The following is a 14,397-nucleotide window of genomic DNA, read 5'->3' as shown; positions in this document are numbered from 1 at the left end:
TCAACAGTTAAAATAATTTGTGCATCCGTAAATATTTACTAAAGTTTAAGTGTGTATCTCTCCAATTTGTTAATTATTCACATCACGTTGGATCAGATGAGATATGTTAGTTAAATTCCCAAGTAATTAAGATTATGCACGCAATTTCGCTGTTTGGCAAGGTGATGTGCTATCTCTAATAAACAAATTAAAAAAATAGAGACTATTAGATATTACGATATTTAAATATAATTTCATTTTTTGAGTTATTGAGGATGGCTGCCAAATGTGTGTGAATGAAACAAACGCGGGTTCGGTGGTCCTCGAAGCCAAAAGCTCAATTTGAATGCTAACCATACATTAACATCTTATCTTTTATATATTTATATATTTTAAGTCCCATGGACATTTCTCTTGCTCCGTAATCCTCTTCTAAGTACAAGATATATTATTTAAATAATTATAATTAAAAAATACAATACAATATAGATGTTTTTTAAATAAATATTTAATTTAGAAAAAGTCTACGACTAATAATTTTATTAAATTTTGATCGACATATAATTTACAAAAGAAAAATGAGTGATTTAATACTGGATAAAATTTTACACCATTAAAAATATTAGGATCTAGGTAGGGAGACAATAGATTATTTGTACAATGGGCTATTGAATTACAAAATGAACATCCCTTGTACTATTTAGAATAATCATTCGAGTACTAGAGATAATAAACATCTTCCCAAAATATTAAATTGATTTTGGGGTTCATCAATGATTGAATTCTTGACCTTTTTAGATCTAGTGCTCTAATACCATGTTATGATACCACTCATCCTAAAAGTTTCAGAATAGTTATATCTCTAATACTTCATAAACTTTCATTGTACATATTGTATAAATATTCCATTGGATGACTATTAATGACTACAAATCACAAAAATGACTGGATCTAACACTTCTAATTAATTTAAAGAAAGAAGCAAATGAAAGCGTTACAAGATTCCACAATATATTGACTAGGTAGAGATAGAGTAGTAATATACGTAGCTTTAATGGTATGACTTTTTCTTCCATAAAAGCTTTAACCACTTCTCTCTAGTTTCTTCAACAGAGACTGCCCTCTGCTCTTTTTCTTTTCCCAATTAATAGAAATTAACCATGGCTGGTCTTGGTCTGCAAAGATCTGCAGTGTCCTTCAGAAGACAAGGCTCATCTGGTTTTGTTTGGGACGACAAGTTCTTGTCTGAAGAAATCAACAAAGCTGAAGCTGCTGCTGCTGCCGCCGCTGGTGGCGGTGCCAATAACAACCAGCAAGATAATAAAGACCTTCTTCATCAGGATGCTTCTTCAGCTGCTGCACCGCCACTACCACAAATCAACACCGTCCAGAGAAGCCGTTCTAACGGCGGAGGAGCTCGCGGATACCGCACCGGAAAAGTCTCTCCGGCAATCGAGCCACCGTCCCCTAAGCTCTCCGCGTGTGGCTTCTGTGCTGCTTTTGGAAAAGCAGACAAGTCTCATCGGAGAAGCCAAGTACCCGCCAAAACCAAGCATCATCGATCGAGGTAGTTTCTTTGTTTTTATCGATGTTGCTGTTGTGCTAGGTGCCTTTTCCGGTGGCCGAAGAGAGCATATTCCGGTGAACGCAAATTAAGGGGTTTATTAGTGAATTCTCTTTAATTTAGATGTGTTTAGGTTTGTAGGGTAGAGTAATGATGAGTTTTGCGTTGCTCTTTTGCCTTTACAGTTTTCAATAAGTTTTATTTTTCTATTCAAAATATTAATAGTACTTTGATTTCATTATGCTTCTTGCAGACATGCTTTATTTTTAATTATTTTGGTCGGCTTATTATTGGATAGATAAGTTTATATATGTATGAATGTATCTATGTGTATACACTTGTTGGGTTCTTCAGGAATAATATCATTTGGATGTTTGTATAATGAAAATCTATATATAGAGATGATTACTATATATTGGGTTTTGAATGTTTATGAGAAATTATATTTAGTTATTTACACCAATTTTTTTCTATTATAATTATCATTTATCGGCAATAAGCAAACATACACAATGGTGGGGGTACATAACCCACGCTTCTATGTTGGCCTTTTAGTTTCAATCACATGATGATCCCAAACCCTCACCTATGGCTATTTCCCTTGTGGAAACGCAACTACACCAAAAAGAGAGAAAATGTAATCCTTTTTTAGTAACAATGTAATCTTTTTATGCTATTATATTTTTGGAGACCTGAATTACAATGGATCTTGAACCCAAATAGGCCCAATAAATGCAACCCAAATTTATTTGGTCTTTCTCTCCTCTTCAGAGATCCATAACCACTCATCAAAAAAGAAAAAGTGAGGGATTTGTAGGCAATATTTCATGCATCTTATACAAAGGCAGGAGAGAGAGAAGCACAAGTAAAAGAAGAAGGAAATTTCAAGAGAACCAAAAAAAGAGTAGCAGGACTTGTATCATGTATGGACTAAAAATAATAAGTGAAGATTGTGAGAGTACATAGTAAGGAACTTTCGTCTTTCACGAGTATTGGACAAAAGCCAAATATAACACCTATATTTCGATTTGTCTTGTTTAATTACTCTTTTGGCTTTATAGTTTTGTAAAATTTTTAATTAGGTCCCTATACTTTTTTTTCTTTTGATTAGGTTCTTGCACTATTTTTTTTTTCAATTGAGTTTCTATACTTTTTTTTCCTTTTTATTTGAGTTTCTGCACAATTTTTTTTTAATTAGGTCTCTATACAATTAAGCCAATTACTATTAAGAAAGACCTAATTAAAAAAAAATTGGTGTAAAGACCCAATTAAAAGAAAAAAAAATATAAAAACCTAATTGAAAATTTTACGAAATTATAAGACCAATAGAATAATTAAACCATTTATCTTTTAAAGAAACTATGTCCAACTATATTAGTATGGATTAATTTGTTTTATTTAACCAACACTAATCAATGATTTCCTTTTAATAACAACTCCCATCATTGACCAAGTGAATAAGTGATGCTTAACTTTATGTAGTGTGATCTTAAAAGCAGGTTTGGGCCTCATCTAAACTCGTGTAACAATTAACAAAATGTCGGTAGTGTTAGATTCTGATTGGAAACCAAGAATGGCCTGAATCTGACCGAGAATGAAGAACTTGGATATTGTTCATCCTCAAAAAGAAAAAACACTCAACTCGGTCTTTGTTCATTTTTAATTAGGATAATGCGATCCCTCATTAAAAAAGTAACTTACATCGGTCCCTTATTTATGCAGAAAATAACTCATCGCATCTCCTCCCGTGTATTTCTTATCCATAGACCATAGCTGACAAAAAAGTCTGATGTGTCACTTACCGACACTGATCTATCAGTTAGTCCAGAGTAAAATGCCAACGTGAATAAGGGGGAAGGACAGGGGTCGATTTGTCCCCCTGTCACATTAAAAAACAACGCCGTTGCTAAGTTAAGAAGAAGCAAACGTCATTCTCATCCTGATAACCCCCAAGTCCTCCTCAAGTCCTAACTCAAATTTACAGAATAATCAAAATCCCTCAACCTTCTTCGCGCGATAGGACAGAGAGTGGTGGAAGTAGCAAGTGTTAGTGCTGACAAGGGTGTTGACAAGGCCGCCAGGAAGGACTTGGAGGACTCCTCTAACGCCGCACTTGACGGAGTCACTGACGTTGTACAGTGAAGGCAGCTTGTGTCGGCATTTAGGTTAGTAATAAATTTGGGCATCTAAAACATTATTCTAATCCAATCTCTGTTCCTAAATTGCATGTTGATGCCTTAGTATTCAGTAGGTTGAAATGGGTTGCCTGGTTGTTTATTTTTATAAATGTTGTGATACTGAATGAATTTTGAAGTTTTTTTGTTAATTTGTTATATAATTAATGTTAATTGTCAGTAGTTTAGATGATTGGCACAATAATGTTAAATTGTCATGAATTGAATTTTGATTAGTAAAAATAATTTTCAGATGGATGAGTTTGAAGTAGTTCCTGTTTTTCATTATGGAGAAATTTTTAAGAGGAATACATAAGGCAAATTAGAATATGTTGATGAAAAAGTCAAGAAGTGGCCACCTTTAGACATTGATTTGGTAAACTTCTTTGATTTTGAAACGTTACTGAAGGAGTTGGGTTATAGGGAGTACAAGACGATGTTTTGATTTGATAGCATGACACCTGACTTGGAATCTGGCTTACATGTAATGAGGGGTGATACTGAGATAAAAGACATGAGGAATAACAAGATTAAAAACAAGGGGACAAACGAGATTTATATCTACTTTGATCACCCGGTTAGTGTGTCAGAAATTGTGGATGAGGATATGCAAGCTGAGGAGGTTATTATGAGTGACTCATCTTTCTCAGGTGATGGGTATGAAACAACTGAGGATGAGCCATATAAGCCACCTCCTCTGGAATATGAAGAGACTCATAGCAGTGACGATAGTGAGGTACAGAAAAGGAAGGAGAGATTGAAGAAAAAGAAGAAGAAAATGGTGTCCCCAAGAAAGAGAGTTAGTCAGGGTCCGGTTGGGGAGGTGAAGAGTGGTCTAGCTGGTGAGGTGAAGGATGGACCAAATAGTGAGGTGAAGTCTGGCCCAAATAGGGATTTAAGCAAGGATGGCCCAAAATATAGGGACAAGCCTAGACCAAGTAAAGGTGGTCCATGTTATTCTCCAAAGACAGCCAAGAAACGGGCTTCCAAGAGGTATTCATATAGGAGGAGAAAACATATTTTGAGGGATGAAAAAACTGGAGCAAAAGGTGCAGTAGTTGATGGGTCTGATGCAGGTGGTGGTGTGGAGGCTAGACATGGACTGACTGGGAATACAATGGCATTAAGTTTTGATATTGTTGGGAAAGAGCTAGACTCAAATTATGACAAGCCTTATGAATATTAGAGTAAAGCATTTAATAGTCCGGTGTCTGATGATGATGAAAACAGGACTGCATTTGATGCTTTCAATGAGGAGACAGAATATGGGGAAGTTAAATTTAAGGTGGGACAAACATTCATCACAATGGAAAGTTTTAAGAATACACTAAAGAGCTACTTTGTGTATGAAGGAAAGGATGTGATGTATCTAAAGAAGGAAAAGAAGAGGGTGAGGATTGCATGTGCAGGAGAGAACTGTTCTTGGTTGATTCTGACCTCTTGGACTAGTGCTGGGGGTGTTATCAGGTGAAGACACTGGTTAATGAGCACAACTGTGCTAAAGATTTTGGCAGTAATCTAGCTAGAAGAAAATGGGTGACATCAAAATTGGTGAATAAGCTACTAACTGAGTTAAAGCCTAAACTAGTTGAATTCAATGTGATAAACTTGATAGTGCACATGAGATCACAGCACGTTTCAGTGTTGCTAAATTACCATTTCTACGAAAAATCAGAAATTTCAAATTTATTTTCTAAAGTATTTGAGATATTCACCATCCATGAGTGACCAACTGACCATTAACCAAGTAGCTGCCAATCTAAGATGAAAAAGAGCCAAGTGCAACTTGTAGGAAACGTTCAAATTCAACTAGTGAACTGCAATGTACCTGAAGCTTTAACTCAGATAACAATGCCTTATGATCAATCATAAAGTGCCAGTATATATTGCAGACTCTACTTTTACAGGTAGCCACATTCCATGCTTCAATTCATAGCACGGAATGAACTAAACACCCTCGTCATAAAAATCATAATCATAATCATGATATATCTAATCTATCTAATCAAATTGACCTACTAAAATGCTAGATTCACAGTAATCCACTCTTTTCGTTGCACGTTCAGCCTTACCTTCTACAAATAAAACTAATAATCTATTCAATGAAATTAAGAGAGAAAAACTAAACATGAGCGTCTTCCTTCTTATTTCTTTTCAAAGGAAAATACTATTAACAAATTCAACATCACAATCACAATGCAAGACAAAAAAAACATTCAGAGACTACTCAACTTAACTTTACAAGTAATTCTGTCCTAATTTTTCACTGGCGTACCAAAAAATAAAGGTTCCAGTATTCCCAGAGAGTAACAATATGAACAGATTCAAACTAAAAAACTATACCATTCCTATTCAAAACCAAAGAAATGTTCATGGGATCAAGAAAGAAACAAAAAAGAGAATGTAGGTAATCTTCCCTGCCTCGGACACAAAAGAGAGGCGGCTCGGCGGGGATGGTTGTGGGAGGAGGCTCTCTTCTCCAGCGAGTTCGGCATCGCCAATCTTCGAAGATTTAGGGTGTTACCACTCGGAGAGAAAGCACAATGAAGCAACACCGTTGCTGCTGCTGTTCGGCGAGGCGTTTGTGGTAGGAGCAGCGGAAGGAGCCAGGGTAAGTCGTAGGAGAACACATGCATGCACGTCCTCCTCTGGTGCTTCGACGTCGAAGATGATATTTCCTCTGATTCTTGATTATCGCCGCGAAGAAGTGGAAGAAATGTGGACACAATGGATGTAACTTTCTTGAAGATACTATGACAAATTAAAAGAAAATGAAAAGAAACCAAAATACAGAGAATAATGTAACTTTCTTCATGGGTGTCTTCCACCACCACAGGAGTTATTTCTCCTCCGAGGTTGGTGACAAAATTCTGTTAAAACTGCAGAGTTGAATGATAAGTTTTATTTCTAAAAGGAGAGAGAGGTTCTAAAAGGAGAGAAAAAGGCTTTTGAGGATGATAAGTTTTATTTCTTTTGTCATTACTATTATCTATATATATATATACAAGAGGGTTAACCACAAAAAATGTTCTCGAATTATTGAAACGCTGACAAAAATATATTCGAATTTTACTGTCGATAAAAATGCCTTCAAACAATTTAAAAACACAATAATAATATTCAACAGTAAATATATAATTTCAAAAAATACCTTAGAGATTGAATTTTGATGCAATTTTTGCAAGCATGATTATAAAAATAATATACTATTATACATAAAAATTGGTAATTTTTTGTTAAGTATATAATTTTTTTATAATTATTTTTATTAACAACCAATAATACATTTAAAAAATCACAAAATAATATATACTTAATAAAAAATCACCAAATTTTAAGAATAATAATATCTCATTTTTCTAATTATGTTTGCAAAAAATTGCATCGAAATTCAATCTCTAATGTATTTTTTGAGAAATACATATTTAATGTTCATTTTTTTTGCAAGATTATCTAACATTAAATATGTATTTCTCAAAAAATATATTAGAAATTGAATTTTGATACAATTTTTTGCCAGCATGTTTAAAAATCGAGATATTAGTATCCTTAAAATTTGATAATTTTTCATTGAGTATATATATTTTTTGTAATTTTTTTGTTAATAACTAATAATACTTTTAAAAAAACACAAAAAAATATATACTTAGAAAAAAATATCAAATTTTAAGAATAATAATGTCTCATTTTTTTAATTATTCTTGTAAAAAATCACATCAAAATTCAATTTCTAAGGTATTTTTTGAAAATATATATTTACTGTTGGATATTGTTGTTATGTTTGTAAATTATTTAAAGATATTTTTGTCGATAGAAAAATTTTGGGTGCATTTCTATTCGCGTTTGAATAATTCAAGAACGTTTTTTGTGGTTAACCCTGTACAAGAACATTAGACATCCTAACCCTAATAAACATACTCTATATCTAACTATCTATATATACAAGAGTACTTCAAAAGTATCAAAAGAGTACCTAATTAACAAGATAAAATACTATTTAATATATAACCTTAATTACAGTCGTCAGCGTTTACCTCCTTACCTCCAACGGATAATTAAATATTGAAGTATTGCGGTTATTAGCCACTAAAATAGCCAACTATGATCGCAGATCCTCTGTCGTTAATGTCGGAGAGCACGACAAACTCATAGAAATATCCCTATGTTCATACTCATTTCCAAACTCATATTTTGCTGCACTACTTTAAATTAATATTTTAAATTATAACATAAAAATATAAAATAATTAAAATTTTATTTTATATTACTTGACAAATAATTAAATTATTATAATTAAAATTTATTAATTAACTACTTTTGTTAAAAATATTATTATATAATATAATTTTTATCAAAATATTTATAAAAATAAAATTTATTTAAAAAATTATATATAATACATAAAAATATTAACTTTTTGTTTTTTTATTTTTTTTAAAAACAGAATAAATAATATAATTTTAAATACATACCTATCATATTATATATTTACTTAGTAAGACCTAAACTAATTAAACTTAGTGGGAGTACGTACTCCGTACTCTGTACAATTTTAAAAATCGAAGATGAGCGGTGGAGTGAGCGGGAAGTAGATTTTGAGGGTGAAACATGGCGAACGAGGCAGCCAATAATGTCGGCGGAAGAGATAAATGGGATTGTATCAGGGGAAAAGGAGGATGAGAGGGGTTTCTAAGCCTTTGAAGGTTTCTTTAAGGGACAAAGTTGTGGGTTCTAACATTGCTAAAACTTTTTCACTCATTAAAACTTTGTCCGGAGATAACATTGCTATAGTTTTTGGTAAGCAAGGAGATCTCTTGCCACCGAGTGTAACGTTTACCCAAGAAGCTAAGAATTATTTGGCAGAACCTTATAAGGATGCTATAGTGATTAAGGTACTAGGTAAGCATTATAGCTACACTGCATTGTCTCATAAACTCCGAACGGTATGGCGGATTAAGGGAGGTTTTAATTTATTGGACGTGGGGTTTGACTACTTTGCGAGAAAAGGTTCTCTTAGGAGGTCCATGGATGATTGAGAAAAATTATGTGGCAGTGAAGTCTTGGGATCAAGATTTTAGATCAAGTGAAAACTGTTTTGGAGTAACTTTAGTGTGGATTAGAATTTTCGGATTACAAATTTGGTGCTACTAAGAAGATGCAATGCTCCGTGTTGCGACTGTAGTTGGTATTCCCGTCAAGGTTGATTTGGCAACAAAATTAGCTGAAAGAGAACGATATGCTCGAGCCTGTGTTCAAATAGATATAGGTGTTGAATATGAGGTTGAATATGAAAGTCTTCACCTTATTTGTGGCTCCTGTCTCAAGTTTGGTCATGATATGAAGGTGTGCAAGACCGATATGAAGGTGTGCAAGACCGACAGTAATGCGGGAGGAGGAACTAATGCCAAGGTGGTCGGCGATGTAGCAAAGCAGCCAAAAAGTTCAAATTTAAAAAATCCAGTGCATGTGGAAAAGGCAAGTTTTAATTTTGGCAAGAATCTTGGAGATGAGACTGAAAATATTGATGTCCCGAATTTGGTGGATAGTGATTTGCTTGCTGTTCATGTAGACCATGCACAACATGAGGATTTGGAAGGCTGGACTCAGGTGATTAGGAAATGAAAGTATAAAATGGGTCAAAAGCCTTCTCCTAGCACCCATCAGGTCCAACCAAAAGTAAAGAAGACTTCTAACAAGGCTACCAATACTTGGACAAGGCCTAATCACTAATGTACAACACATACTACTTAAGCAGGGGCATCAATATTGGAAAACCAGTTAATGTGGCTTCTTCGGGAACCCGGCACAATGTTCATCATCAGCAGCAAGGTGAGACAACAAATGGCACTGTGCAAAAGCGTCCTCGCCCAAACTCTTTGCAAAATTCACCAGTAGATAAGGATGGAGCATCGACGGCGGGTGTGGTGCAAGTTTCGACAGAGAAAATTGTGCTGCAACTTGAGAGTCTATTAAAGGCGGGATCATCGAAGACAGGGACATCATGTTGAGTCTCGGGTTTGTTATTGGAGCTCCCTTTTTGCTGTTTTTTCTGGATAGTTTCAATATCATAGTCTGGAATGTGAGGGGTGCGTCTAACAAGATGCCCCGCGTGCATTGCAAAAATTTGGTGAGAATATATAAACCATCTTTCTTCTTTCTCTTTGAGACTCATACCGTGTTTAATAATTTGAAGAATTTTTGGGATAAGTTGGGTTTTCATTGTGTTGGTATTGAGGAAGCAGTAGGATACAAGGGTGGCATTTGGTTTCTATCTTCTATTGCTAATGCTTCTTGTGTGGTTATTGACCAAATTGACCAATGTATCACAGTGAAAGTGAGTGTTGGTAACTTAGTTTGGCTTTGTAGTGCAGTGTATGGGAGTCCTCAATTCGAAAAAAGAAGTATGCTTTGGGATCATTTACGTTCTATTAATTCAGGCCATAATGGACCGTGAATGGCCGTTGGTGATTTTAATAAGATTGTGGCGCCAGACGAGAGTACAGGTGCTTATTTTTCTTCTCACATAGCTAGTCTATTAGCTACTATTCTAGATGACTGTGAGCTCTTTGATCTTAAAGTGACTGGTAGGAGATATACTTGGTATAGAGCAGTTCAGGCTGGCAGGGACTTGGCTAAAAAGTTGGATAGAGCTCTAGTTAATGAGGCGTGGATGACAATATTTCCTGAGGGTTATTCTGAAATTTTTAGCAGGCTTCATTCTGATCATTGTCCTATTTTAGTTCGTTGTCATGGTGGCCCCAGAATGAAAGGTTCTCATCCTTTTAGGTTCCAAGCTGCGTGGGCAACACATCCTTCTTATAAACATGTTATTAGTAAGGTTTGGAATCAAGAGTTTGGAGGCGTTACTGAAAGGCTTAAGATGGTTCAACAGGCTTCTTTGGACTTTAACTAAAAGATTTTTGGAAATATTTTTGTGCAAAAAAGTAAGCTGGATTCAATGGCGTTTATTCTCCAAGAAGAAGCCCTCTCTTTTTACAAGAATCTCTTTGGTACAATGGAAGATGTTGAGGTTGATTATTTAGGGGATGTTCCGATACCCACTCTAAGCACCGAGGCTTGTGCTAGGTTAATTAACCCTGTCTCTTTTGCAGAAGTCAAGTCAGCAGTATTCAGTATAAGCCCTTTTAAGGCTCCTGGTCCAAGGCTTCTGCTAGGTTAATTGACCCTGTCTCTTTTGCGGAAGTCAAGTCAGCAGTATTCAGTATAAGCCCTTTTAAGGCTCCTAGTCCAGATGGCTTTCAAGCTTATTTTTTTAAAGAATATTGTCCGGAGCACTTTTTTTGGAGAGTACTTAAATCCTAGCATCATGGAAACTCTAATTATGCTTATTCCTAAAATTGATAAACCTACCTTTATGAAGGATTTCAGGCCTATTAGCTTGTGTAATGTTGTTTATAAAATTATCACCAAAGTATTGACTAATCGACTTCGGCCTTTTCTTCCAGATATTGTTAGTCCTTTACAAGGAGGTTTTATTCCGGGTCGTGGTGCTCCTGATAATATTATTGTGGCCCAAGAAATTCTGAATTTCATGAAGTACACAAAATCCAAGAAAGGTACTCTTGCTTTCAAAATTGATCTTGAAAAAGCTTATGATAGGGTAGATTGGAGGTTTTTGGAGAGTACTCTCACTGCTTTTGGTTTTCCTATCATCACTGTTAATTTGATTATGAATCGTGTTCGTGCATCAGCTCTTTCTATTATGTGGAATGGGAATAGATTGGATAGTTTTGCTCCTAAAATGGGACTTAGACAGGGCGATCCAATGTCTCCTTACTTATTTGTTCTTTGTATGGAAAGACTTGCTTGCTATATATCTCATAAGGTGGTCGAGGGTGTGTGGAAACCAGTTTCTCTCACTATAGGTGGCCCAAAATTTTCTCATTTGATGTTTGCAGATGATCTCTTACTTTTCTGTCAAGCTACAAAGAGTCAGGTCCAAATGGTCATGCATTCTCTTAATATTTTTTTCAAGGCATCTGGCATGAAAGTGAATCTTGAAAAGTCTAAAGTTTTTTGTTCTAAAAATGTGACTGTTCGGAGAAGAGATATTTTTACTAGTGTTTCTTCAATACGTTTTACTTTGGACTTAGGAAGATATTTTGGAGTTAACTTTAATCATTCCCGTACCAGTAGGGCTTCTTTTTATTCGGTGATTGAAAAGGTGAGGGGAAGATTAGCTAACTGGAAAGGAAGGCTTCTAAATAAAGCAGGGAGACTTTGCTTGATCAATTCTGTTGCAGCATCCATTCCTGTCTATCATATGCAGGTATCTTTTTTTTCCAATTTGGGTTTGCGATAAATTGTCTTCTATGATGAGACAGATTCTTTGGAAGGGTCAAGTTGATGGTAGAGGTCTTTCTCTTGTTAATTGGAGGACCGTGATCACTCCAAAAAAATTTGGTGGCCTGGGTGTTAGAGATCCTACGTGTGTTAATATATCTTTATTTGGTAAATTAGTTTGGCAACTTTTTCATTATCAGGACAAGCCTTGGGTTGCTCTATTGAGGGCAAAGTATCTGAAGAATAAGGGAGTTTTAGATAGCCCTGTCCCTTGCAATGCTTCTCATGTTTGGAAGAGTATTTCAAAGACTTTTGGTGCTCTTAAGGATGCCTTCTTTTGGTGCGTTGGGTCACTTGATCAATCTTTTTGGTTTGACAATTGGAGTATTGAGGGCCCAATTGCTCAAGATGTCCCTTTTGTACATATATCTGACTCTGATTTAACTATTAGAGACGTTTAGAAAGATGGTCAATGAAATCTCCATGATATTTTCTCTATCATTCCAGAAGATGTCTTACAGCGTTTGAATGCTTATAATCCGAATTTGAATGTTGGAGAGAGTTCAGGTTGGTCGTGGGGTGTGGCATCTTCTGGACTCTACTCAGCTAGGAGTGGGTACAGTTAGCTAACTAAAAGAAAGTTTGACTGGAATGAGCATGATAATTGGTTGTGGGTATGACGATTACATATTCCTGAGAAGTACAAGTTCTTGATTTGGCTCAGTCTTCATAATGATATTCCTACGGCAGAGTTTTGTTTGGGTCGTGGCTTAACTTTATCTAGCACCTGTCATCGGTGTCAGAATGGTTCTAACCATTCTTCATTGTCTTCGGGAGTGTCCTAGTGCCAAGGAGGTCTGGAACCTTTTAGGCCTGTATTCAGATAACTCGGATTTACGTGATTGGCTCTACAGAGGTGCAAAGAGTGGAGATATTTTTCTTTTCTTTTTGACCATCTGGTGGATTTGGAGAAGCAGGAATCATGTCTTATTTAATATAGATGATTCTTGGAGTGCTAGTAAAGTTGTGAGTTTGATTCGTAGTTCAGTAAGGGAGTTTCACACTATTTTTGCTATGCATCAATCTTTGTCTCCTCCTTCGCTTTGTTTGCATTGGGTTCCACCTCTAGTTCATTCTGTTAAATTGAATTGTGATGCTAGTTATTTTGATCCTTTTGGCTATGTTGGTTTTGGTTGTATCATTCGCAATCCTGATAGATATTGGTTGAAAGGTTGTACTGGAAAAGTCAAAGTGTGTAGTGTTCTTTTTGCTGAATTGTATGCAATTTGGAGAGGTTTACTTCTTACTTGGAAGAGTGGATTTCGTGAGGTTATTTGTGAAATAGATTGTTTAGAAGCTCTTTTCTTGGTAAACCAAAGACTGCTTGGTAAGGATATTCCAGAATGGGATTTGGCAAAGCATATACAGGAGGTTATGAAATGGAATTGGAGAGTCTCTATTCTTTTAATTCAGAGGAATGCAAATAGTGTTGCAGATTGTATGGCTAAAGCAGCTGCTTCTGCCGCGGACATTCACTCAAATTGGAGCCAACCATGGAATGAGCTTCAACATCTAATAGATTTAGATATGAATCTAGTCAATTAATTTGGTTTTGTCTCTATTTTTTTTCTTTCTTTTCTATTTAATCACCAAAAAAAACTAATTGAACTTAGGCAATTAAAAATATTAAAATTGTATACAAAATCAGGCTATTGCAGAAATATAATCACATAAATACATTGTTTCTTTTTATATATTTCCTAAAATAATATATATACTATATACTATCTGAACTAAAATACATATAATAACTGTAATTACACCTATATATATGGATTTGTTTAAAAAAATTAGAAAAAGCAAAAAAAATTAATATTATTTATAATTTTTTAAATAAATTTTATTTTTACAAATATTTTAATAAAAAAGGAGATAAAATAAGTATTGTTTGATATATTCAGTAAACTTGCATTGGCAGGAGGCAAGACCATATCAACAAGCATAGAGGTAAAAAATAAAAATATATGTTATTATTATTATTTAGGTTGAAAGATTTGGGAATGGAGCTGATCCTAATGTTGGAAGAGTAGCAGAAGATTTAATAAGAAAAGTCTCAACGGGACCTGACCCTCTTCATCACAACAGCAATCCTTTACGCCATTAATTAAAGTTAGCTACTAATTTTTTTATTAAGCAAAAGCTTAACTTTATTAGATATATCTCTTTGATGGTGAACACTACTGATTATTAAAATATAAAATAATTAAAGTTTATTTTATAAAAACAAATTTATTTTATTAAAATTAAAAAAATAAAAAAGTTAATATTTTCATGTATTATATATATTTTTTAAATAAATTTTATTTTACAAATATT

At 34.6% G+C, this 14,397-nt stretch overlaps 1 protein-coding gene across 1 annotated transcript; it reads left to right on the top strand.

Moving 5' to 3' along the window:
• Positions 1-654: 654 nt before the first annotated feature.
• On the top strand, positions 655-1,956 carry LOC112771993 (MAPK kinase substrate protein At1g80180). Its single transcript, XM_025816866.3, has one exon. The coding sequence runs from the start codon at positions 1,140-1,142 to the stop codon at positions 1,548-1,550; it is 411 nt and encodes a 136-aa protein (XP_025672651.1). The 5' UTR covers positions 655-1,139; the 3' UTR covers positions 1,551-1,956.
• The last annotated feature ends 12,441 nt before the right edge of the window (positions 1,957-14,397 follow it).

The sequence above is a fragment of the Arachis hypogaea genome, chromosome 18 (genome assembly GCF_003086295.3).
Source record: "Arachis hypogaea cultivar Tifrunner chromosome 18, arahy.Tifrunner.gnm2.J5K5, whole genome shotgun sequence".
Taxonomy (NCBI): domain Eukaryota; kingdom Viridiplantae; phylum Streptophyta; class Magnoliopsida; order Fabales; family Fabaceae; genus Arachis; species Arachis hypogaea.
Note: the sequence above shows the minus strand (reverse complement) of the source record. Positions and strands in the feature narration are given on the sequence as shown.

Bases quoted from the DNA above. Each gene is read 5' to 3' on its own strand.
- LOC112771993 (XM_025816866.3), top strand. From the start codon at position 1,140: ATGGCTGGTCTTGGTCTGCAAAGATCTGCAGTGTCCTTCAGAAGACAA.